At 35.7% G+C, this 10,931-nt stretch overlaps 1 protein-coding gene across 1 annotated transcript in view; it reads right to left on the bottom strand.

The window, feature by feature from the left end:
- Positions 1 to 9,334, bottom strand: part of LOC110464993 (von Willebrand factor D and EGF domain-containing protein-like) — a 28,528-nt gene extending 19,194 nt beyond the window's left edge. The window contains exons 1-5 of the mRNA XM_021520531.1: positions 9,253 to 9,334; positions 7,063 to 7,455; positions 6,776 to 6,832; positions 5,921 to 6,210; positions 4,754 to 4,843 (exon numbers count right to left, since the gene is read on the bottom strand). Coding sequence (XP_021376206.1) covers positions 4,754 to 4,843; positions 5,921 to 6,210; positions 6,776 to 6,832; positions 7,063 to 7,455; positions 9,253 to 9,298 — 876 coding nt within the window. The 5' untranslated portion in view covers positions 9,299 to 9,334. The remainder of the gene's footprint in view (positions 1 to 4,753; positions 4,844 to 5,920; positions 6,211 to 6,775; positions 6,833 to 7,062; positions 7,456 to 9,252) is intronic.
- Between the last annotated feature and the right edge of the window lie 1,597 nt (positions 9,335 to 10,931).

A 10,931-nucleotide genomic window follows, 5' to 3' on the forward strand; every position in this document is an offset into this window, starting at 1 on the left:
AGGAATGCATGGGCTATAGTATGTATTTCAGGAATGCATGGACTATAGTATGTGTTTCAGGAATGCATGGACTATAGTATGTGTTTCAGGAATGCATGGACTATAGTATGTATTTCAGGAATGCATGGGCTATAGTATGTGTTTCAGGAATGCATGGGGTATAGTATATGTTTCAGGAATGCATGGATTATAGTATGTGTTTCAGGAATGCACGGACTAAAGTTTGTGTTTCAGGAATGCATGGACTATAGTATGTGTTTCAGGAATGCATGGACTATAGTATGTGTTTCAGGAATGCATGGACTATAGTATGTGTTTAAGGAATGCATGGGCTATAGTATTTGTTTCAGTAATGCATGGACTATAGTATGTGTTTCAGGAATGCACGGACTAAAGTATGTGTTTCAGGAATGCATGGACTATAGTATATGTTTNCAGTAATGCATGGACTAAAGTATATGTTTCAGGAATGCACGGACTAAAGTATGTGTTTCAGGAATGCATGGACTATAGTATGTGTTTAAGGAATGCATGGACTATAGTATGTGTTTCAGGAATGCATGGACTATAGTATGTGTTTCAGGAATGCATGGACTATATATAGTTAACAGTTAAAGTATGGGTATGAGGGATATACCTTCAACTGTTTTATTATACTGATACAAACACTCCCTTACAATATTCTAAATATTATTAGACAACAAATTTTCAACAGTTGGGACACTTTATGAACAACCACCATAACTACCCTGGATCACAGTGGTGTTGAAGCCCGCCTTCACAACTCTCCACTGTGCCCGTTTCCATGTCCGCGATATCCAAACCCTTTTTAGTGAGGTAGCTAGAGAGCAATGTAACGGATGCCTGTACTGTTTTGTTGTGTTCCAATTGTCTTTTGCCTCCAATATGTCCGACAATTCGCTCTCGTCCAACACAGAAAACCTGGGGATCGCCATTTCTGTTGTCGTCTGTCAACAACAATGCGAGGTAAAGGTCGGTCCAGAAAGTACCGGCTCAGCTGGCCGGAAATTGCCGACGTAATTCGATTGCGCTGATTGGTCAATATTCGGTCAGGCCCCGCCCACGACGTCACTCAATTTCCCGCAAGTTTCGAGGGAAATAGTTTCAAAACTATCCCAACCCTCCAGACGAACTATTTCCCTGGCATGCAGTTAGAGGGGAAATAGCTTGTTTATGTGGTTACTTTTGTATAGTGTAAAATAAGTAGAGGTATAATAATATATGTTTCAGGAATGCACGGACTATAGTATATGTTTCAGGAATGCATGGACTATAGTATATGTTTCAGGAATGCATGAACTATAGTATGTGTTTCAGGAATGCATGGATTATAGTATATGTCCCAGGATTGCATTGACTATAGTATTTGTCTCAGGAATGTTGATTTTCGGTCTGAAGTTATTATTATATTATTATACATTTCTATATTTTGATATAGACCGAAACAATACAGTAAAGGATTGAGAAAAAACGTGTTTTAAGCATAAAACTTCTATTTTGTTTAGATTGTTTGAGAACATATATTTGTGTTCGATTGAACTCAGGTTAAATTGGACAATTGGCGATGCCGACAATGCAAAATGTACTCGATTGCAATTCAAGAATTCATTGGATAACCGAAACTATGTGTAAAGCTGCTCCTTAAACTTGCGGCAACACATTTGTTTAAACAATATTTTATTTCATCTCTTGCATACTACATTACAATACAGTATAGATACAACGAGGATCGGAAAACAAGCTATAAGCTTATATCAATTCCTCTCATCTAGTACAGTTGCAGCAATGTACATGGACATTGACACACATCATTGATGAGACGGACAAAACATCATTTAAATAATGGAAAAATAGTAATTATACATTATTTGATTGGTAGTAAAAGACATTGACAACGAGCTGTTACTTAGTAAGGAATAACAAGAAAATTGATTGATAAAGATTCCTAGGGAATCACATAGAAATAGTTACTTCAGTGATGTAAAGAAAAACTAATTTAAATATGCAATAGCAATTAAAATCTGCTGCTGTTGACGATAAAGTTCTGCACGGAAATGAATATTTCTGCATTTTCCCTATCATTAAGTGTGGGATCACCCCATAAAAGATCATCTACATTGTCATGAATATTGTATTTTAAGATTATATACGATAAGAACTCCTGTCTGTTACGAAAATAATAAAAAATGAAAGTTATCCTCTATCAGAAAGCCACAAACACAACAAGGTGAGTCAGAAAGGTTTTTGTGGAATAAATGTTGGTTAAATGAGCTACATTTGAGTCGGAGTCTAGCATGGAGTATTTGACCTTTGCGATCACCAGTATAAAAATAGTTTGGTGCATGTCTGATACTGTTATTGTCCAGATGTGTTTTTAGTACCTTAACTGATGAATTTTCTCTAATATTTAGCGGTAGTTCATTCCAGAGGCGAATTGAAGAAGGTAAAAAAGATTCATTATATAAGTATGATCGTGTTTGTACAGTCTGATGTAAATCGGATCTTCTTGTATTGTCGGAAATTCTTGAAGGGACTAGAGAAGATAGATAGTTCGGCGATATTTTGATGACCATTTTATGATACTGTATTAATTTGTGTTTTTTACGACGATCTGCTAGTTTTTCCCATTTGGTGTCTCTATATAGAAGTTCTATATTAGCTAATTTGGTACCTCCTGTAACGATTCTGGCTGCCTCTAGTTGCACACTTTCTAATTTCTCACTTAGATAATTTGATATATTGTCCCAGACTATGTCAGCGTATTCCAGAATTGGTCTAATATATGATGAATACATTATTTGTAAAGAATTTCTATCAAGTTTGAAATTCAATTTTCTTAATACATTTAGACGTTTTGAAGCAGATTCTATTATGTGATTTATATGAACATGCCATGAAAGATTTGACGAAATCCAACATCAAGATGTTTGTGACTAGACACTTCAGAAATAACACTATTATTTAAGTAAAGATCACCATGGTCAGGTTTCAAAACTTTACGACTTATATGTAAACTTTCTGTTTTGTTTGGATTAAAAGTTACCAGCCATTTATCAGCCCATACTTGAAAAGTATTAAAATCATTATTTAACAAATTTCTAGCCACCTTGGGATCGCCCACTATTATGTAAAGAGATGTATCATCTGCAAAAAGTTTAACTTTTACATCTTAGATTAATTATAATATCGTTTATGTAAACAAGAAATAGTAAAGGCCCAAGTATTGATCCCTGCGGAACACCTGCCGAAATATGTTTGAGATCTGAAAACTTCCCGCCCAAAACTACCCTTTGCTTTCTGTTTTTCAGATAACTTTCAAACCATTTGATCATTTTATCCGATAAACCCGCTAATTTCAGCTTGTTTATCAACCCTTCATGCCAAACTCTGTCGAACGCTTTACTTATATCATAGAAGACTACACGATTTTTTTACCAGAATCTAAAACTTTCCCAATATCATTTGTAATATAAAGTACTTGATTTACAGCAGTCACCGAGAGCAAAAACCAGACTGGTGTTCTGTAAAAAATGTTTTTCTCTGAGAAAATTGTACACATATTTAAAAACACAACGTTCCATTAGCTTATACCGACAATACTTATGAGAGAAATGGGTCTGTAATTAGATAGAATAGTTTTGTCACCTTTTTTAAAAACGGGTGTCACATTAGCAATTGTCCAACTGCCTGGATAAATACTATCATTTATAGACTTATTGAAAATACAATAAAGTGGCTCACATAATTTATCTTTCCCTTCTTTTAAAGTTTACCGTGTATTAAGTCAGGACCGGTTGCCTTTGATGCACCAAGAACACTGATTGCATCGCTGACATCTTCTGGTGTTATATTGAGTGTGTCTAGATGTGGGAGAGGAAATGCATTTTCTGAAGGAAGTGTTGCTTGTGAATTATTTATGGTGGACTGTTCGGAGAAGTAGCTGTTAAATGCCGCAGCTTTACATTGATCATCGTTAATTACCACGTCATTACATAATAAAGGAGGGATAGAAGAAAATTTCTTTGAAAACCCAGTAACTTGTTAGCTATTGTCCACCATTTCCGTGAAGAATATTTTGTAAGCTTAAGTTTATCAGCTAGTTTACTAAAATATTCTGCCTTAGATTTTCTTATAGCATCAACACAAGAATGTATTAACTGTTTAAACTTATTCCAATGAACTTGGTTCTGAGTACGCTTAGCTTTCCTATGGATACGTTTTCGTGACCTTATTAATGTTTTTATATTATTGGTAACACATTGAATATATAACGGTTCCATTTCGCTCCGTTTCGCTCATTTCACTGATTCAACACGAAAAGAAAATGTTGTATTAGATTGAGAGAGTTACTTGTTAGTATGATACTATATACATAAAGTTAACAAAACCGGTTAATAGATGAGGACAAATTCTACATCGGGCGAATTTGCTTTTGAACCAAGAGGCGTCAATGTGACCGAGCTTTACAGTAGTAATAAGTAATGAATAATTTGAGTAGAAATATTGTTCAGTTGCTGGTTATATCGGGTGAGCATCTTCTTTTCTATGAGTAATTTTCCGTAAATGTCTGCGTTTGACACATAGAATCTGAATAAAATATTTCGATCATTGCTGCCTCATTCATATTATATCTCTCTAAAAATGTTTTGTGTTTCTAGGCGAACAATCAAAGATCAATTATCATTATCAATAGTTATTATTATCAATGTAAAAAGTTATAAAAATACGTTACCTGTATCCCTGCCCAGAATTCGTTACTTTTCAGAGATGAACTTTTCAATCCAGGTGTACTTGTATGATATGATCTCACTGTGCATTGTAACTGTAATATAGAAATGAAAGTATTTCTTCATTTAAACAATATTCGTTATTTGATAAAAATAATCAGATGAGATCCTCAGGATGATGTTTCGTCCTCGGTAAACATTATATAGTACAGTGCACCGATCCTAACATTTTAGACACATGTGCATATAAGCATCCCCGTATCAATGCCAAAAAACTGTCACAAAGTATTGGACACTGTTTTTTTTACCGGCATGACTATAGCTTTGATAATAATTTCTGAAAAGAAACCTATAGTTTGCGGGACTTTCATCAGAAATAATGAAGATGAAATAAACAAAATATAATCAACAACAGTGTTCTGTGTGTAGCAGGTGCTAGACTGGGATTCGAACCCTGGACTTCGATTGTTAAACTATCGCTCTAACTGATTGAAATAACTGGTCAATCGAAGTGTTCTGGCAAAACTATGCTATAGTTGTAGCCAAGCGGAGGTTAAGTGCTGGTTGCTGTATATAGAAAACCCACCGTGCAGAAGGACAGATATCATTAAGGAGGTTAAGGGAAGGTTGCTGTATATAGAAAACACACAGTGCAGTAGGACAGGGGTCCTTAAGGAGGTTAAGGGAAGGTTGCTGTATATAGAAAACCCACAGTACAGTAGGACAGATATCATTAAGGAAGTTAAGAGAAAGTTGCTGTATATAGAAAACCCACAGTGCAGTAGGACAGCGATCATTGACGTACCTCTGTTATGATATTTTTCACATTTGTTTTGTGTGTATCGACTTAAAGTTCTATGTCGTTGTTATATATTTACGACGTGACATTGTGTGTACCGACTTTAAGTTCGTATTTTGTCCTCGTGTATTGACAATATAATTGTTTATATCTAATATTCACATTTGCAGCTTGCGATGTATTGCCGTCCAGCAATACTGGTGACATTATATCCAATGTTTCATTCCTATATGTTCCACTGCATAAATATTTCTTGGTGTTATATACAAATTTGCCGATACTAAATTTAAAAATACATTATTTTCAAATGGATCTAGCAAGATTAATAGAAAGTCAGTTACATTAATGGCCTTATCCTTAGCGTTTTGCCTACCGTTGTGCCCATGTGACCTTTCATATATCTTCCATCAAGCAAAGCATCCCTGTCATCGCCGTTCAGGGTGGTAACTACTGGAGTTTGTGTTCCTGTAATCATGATCGGATCGTGTCCGTTCGATATCCATGTGACCTCAAAAGATACATCCGGTTCCCCCTTGGGGTAAGGGATGTGACACGGAAATTTAACATTGCCAGTTGTACTGCAGGTGCTCCCAACATGGCCTTGTGCATCGACGATAATAGGCTTACCTAGGATAGGGACATGTGTCATTCTGGGATACAAATCTGAAATGAAAAACACAGTCTGAACTTAACGGTCTTATAGTTGTATTTGCTAGGTTGATATCTCTCTCTATCCCTCTATGTCCGCCTGCCCGTCTAACTCTGTTTTGTAAGACGCCAGACAAAGTTCTTATGGTGACGCACTGGAGGACAATTAAGTTGGCAATGTTTATTTGTCGACTACAGAGCAGCAAAACAATGTATGAAAATCCTCAACGTCTTGGATGACCATTGACATGAATGTAATATAGAGTTGTTCAACCCTAAAGATAGAAATACTAAATAACGTACCCTATTTCATAGACGACATTTGCCTTGTACAATGTATCAAAACTCTTCATGTCTCTAGCCGCCATATCCAAGTTTAAAAATTATAAAAATGAGGGTTCTTAATATGACTTACATTCCTTGAGAAATCTGTACAGTCGAGTAAGAACTTGTTTGAATGTCAGAGTTATAGCACTGTGAGATGAGGAATAGTCAGTCGTGGCAGCCTTGGTGACCATACAGCCTTGACATTGACGCTTAAAAACAACAATTTGTCGGAAGAAACGTTAAATCTACTTACCTGTACAATTTGCCGACCCGATGCTAGACTGTCCACGTTTGCACACTGGTTTGTTACCTGTAATGGGGTAGGTTTATATCAATTGAAACTTACTTATGTCCCTCATTTAATTCGTCACCTCTTAACTGCCAAATCATTACAAGGTCTCCTTATCACTTTCTAAACAATCTGTAGCTCATTTGTAAACAATTTAAATCTAAGTAAACACCTTAATAGACAACAAAGAATTACAAGATACTATTCTACATAGTTACATTATATATATGTTTTCGCATACAAAAACTAACCGGCACAGTAAGCCATCGGACACCCCGGTGTTCTAGGCAAATGGTATACGTTGAAACTCCCGCAGTTCTTCACCTGTATCTGTTTCGAGGCGTGACAACATGTACTCCCTCCATAAGCGGCGGGGTTAACTCCTTGACCGTAGTTGAAACATGCTTGTAGGCTGACGATCGTTCCCTGGACAGTGGGGAGTTGACCATTTAGCCAAATAGGAATCTGTGTGCCACAGTGGTACGTAGGAACACATGACGTTGGCATATCGCCATTAGTGAAACGGTACCAGTCTAATGGCAGTGCCCTATCACAAAGAAGTCTATCCGTCCCTGTCGGCACTGCTAACGTACTTCTATGGTCCTCAATTAAGGTTTTATAACTGGTACACTCATCTGCTGACACTGAAACGACTCAAGTTACGTAACATATTATTAAAATTAAGGGAGGGAATAAAGAGGGTTATGTTTAGTTAAGCATTGAACTGTTTTGTATGGCATTTATGATCTATTTGAATGACACAGTTTTTCAAGCAAACACATCATGAACAGTTTGACTTGTTTGCTTGCAAAGCTGTGTTATTTAAACAGATCATAAATGCCATAACAAACGCAGTTTAATGTTTATGTTTACGTTTTGCCGCTTTTTTTTTTAAATATGTTGTTCAATATCTGGAACATCGTTCTGTCGCGTGCTGATTGGCTGCGAACTGTGCTCGTGTAACATGTCATTTAAAGTCCCGTCAACGAATCAGCTTTCAAGGTTATCTAGTGATTAAGTCATTCAAATGTTAATATTACGATTTGGACCCAAAAGTCATATTGATAAAAAAAATAGCATGGTAACCTTAATATATGTATCCCATTTATCTAGAATACTCATACCTAAGAAATAACCAACGCACGAAAACCGCTTGTGGCATGATTTGTTTACAACATTTTGGAATCCCAAGTTACATTTTGCATCACATTAAACATGCACATGTTTCACAATACAGTTTCATAAGAATTCCAAGAAAAACTCTCCATGGACAAATGGTTGTGTACGGTTTCACAGTAATTAGAAGAAGCATTCTTCATGGACACATGGATTGAGTTTAGTGTTTTCTAAACATTGCACTTTATAATGATTTCTTTCTTGTTTTTAGATAGCTTTTGTATTTTGTTTTCATTTTTACCCTCCCGTCAGTTTATCAATAATACATTCCATAAAATTACACTATAACATGCAATTAAATACTTTCTACTTTATTGTGATGTGTTTTATTTTTATAAATAATTAATCCAGGTTAGGTTTATGATAAAATGTAAATTAACTCGATAAAGTTAATTGTATTACATCATAAAGATATCTTCCAATAAGGTGAACATATCTAATCGCCATTTGAACATTGAGACATGACGCACATACTTTTTTCAGCAGCTACTTTTTCAACGTCAAACGTCCGCATTATGTTTTAATATCAGGATGACAATGAGAAGGTGACAGTGGGACGTTTGTGCTCACTATTTGTCGGACATGTATTTAACCAGTCACGAATTATAATTATTATAATTACTTGGCAATATGGCTGTGTAAAATGTGTATATATCATCCGACTATTTATAAAGTTGATGTGGCGGTGAAATCAAGGGTGTGAATCTGACTATTTAGTAGGGCAATCGGGCATTGTAAGATCGATGTGGATTGGACCATTTAGAAGGACAATCGGGCATTGTAAGATCGATGTGGATTGGAGCATTTAGTAGGACAATCGGGCATTGTAAGATCGATATGGATTGGACCATTTAGTAGGCCAATCGGGCATTGTAAGATCGATGTGGATTTGACCATTTAGTAGGGCAATCGGGCATTGTAAGATCGATGTGAATTGGACCATTTAGTAGGACAATCGGGCATTGTAAGATCGATGTGGATTTGACCATTCAGTAGCACAATCGGGCATTGTAAGATCGATGTGGATTGGACCTCTTAGTAGGTTCGTTAAATGTTGAACTGTACCTGACAATGAAATTGAGTTGGTTGTGAACATTTTGTGTGTACATATAAACAGGGCACTCTCAATTACAGGTGTTGTTAGAACTACGTTTATGGGCGTAGTTAGTCTCACTTTGAACAATAAAAAGCGTCAAATAAACACAGTTCCTGTTGAGATTATAATTAGATAAACTGAACATGTATACGAGTATGCGAGTACATACCTTTTATTATGATACAGCAAACAGCAAAGGAAAGAAGTCGTATCATATTGGTGTTAATGGGATCAATGCGAATTCTCCCACACAATTGATAAGACACGCGTGTTTATAAGCAGCAATGCTTCTTATTTAGAGTAAGATAAGCAGTGACGTAGATAGTTAATATCACAAAGGCTGTATATTCATCTGAAAATGTATTCTTACTATATATTCTATAATGCTTCGATATGGTTTTCTGTAGGTAATCATTTATGTATAATTTAACATTACAAGTTCCTTTTAATACTTTTAATATTTCAAAGTTAAAATCATAATAATGGCGCACAGCTCAATACTGAATAAACTTTGTCTTAAATATTACATTCCACATAATTGTTTCTGAACATGTAATTCTAACTCGTACTCGTAAGTGAGATCAATCCGTAAAACACGTGGTACTTTATATGCAGCAAAGTACTGACCTTAAGTGTGTTGACATCGATATGCGCTACAGTAACAGAGAGGTACATTATTTGGTGTATGATTGGACGCAGGCGGCCGGGGTTCGATCCCCGAAGTCGTCGTACGCATGGAATATTCAGAGAAAGTGTTGTTCTCTTGCCAACACGACTCCAACAACCCAGGTGGAGTATAAAATGGTCTGGGGTGGATGTTGCGGTATCTGTGTTGTACCATTCAAGTGAGGTGGCACTATAAATGATGCCGTTGGAAGCACAGTCCTACTACAAACAGAACACAACACATCTCCAGCACACATGCAGGCATACACACATATGGAGATATTAGCTAGGTGGCATATGACTAGTAGTTGGCGTCTAATAAGGCAGCTCATGCGAATTCCTCAATAAATTGTATTGATCAATGTATATGCTAATTGTATTGTATATCTATTTACTGTAAAGCGCTTTAGAGTGGCTTATTCTAGCTAGATAGGGCGCTATATCAAATGTTGTATATTTTTTATCATTATGGTAATGAATGTTGTAGTTGCTAGTTTTAATACATTACAAATGTATTTCGATTATATTATTATATTATAAGATTAAGGTTAAATGTTCAATATATGCACTTCGCTGGAAAGCAGAGCAACATTTGGATAACAAGCGTTAGGTTCAAGAGCATATAATTTTCTTGCAAAAAGTATAAAGTGATACATTGAACATATGGCTTAGAACAAGAAAACCTAGAATTTAGAAAAAAATGTATCAATATGATAGCAAAAGACAAATATTGACCACAAAACCGTTCAAATGATGGCCGTATGTGGGTAATAGTTTGCGAACACATTTTAATGAAAAGACCAAAGCAGTCAAATGGCCTTTTGCCACTATACTAACAAATATATTATTAACGTTCATAAAACCATATCTATAAGATCAAAAATCAATAATAGATAAGCGGCTGAGTAGTCGATCAGTTAAGAATATCTTATTCATAAACCGGAATTACTTACCAAACGGAAAGAAAATATTAACTATCCAAGATAATGCCTTAGGTAACATTCATGTGAGAATATAACTGTTAAAACAGCGTCATCTTCCCGTAACGGCCATATTGATTGGTTGATCTTAATACTAGTTTGTGTAGTAGAACACCACAGTTATTGTCAATCTGTATATTATTTAAATTGGAAAGACTAGTTTGACAAAATTACTGCAGTGAAGTTTCCCCTTTCTTCTTGT

The sequence above is a fragment of the Mizuhopecten yessoensis genome, unplaced genomic scaffold (assembly GCF_002113885.1).
Source record: "Mizuhopecten yessoensis strain PY_sf001 unplaced genomic scaffold, ASM211388v2 scaffold11045, whole genome shotgun sequence".
NCBI classification, from domain to species: Eukaryota; Metazoa; Mollusca; class Bivalvia; order Pectinida; family Pectinidae; genus Mizuhopecten; species Mizuhopecten yessoensis.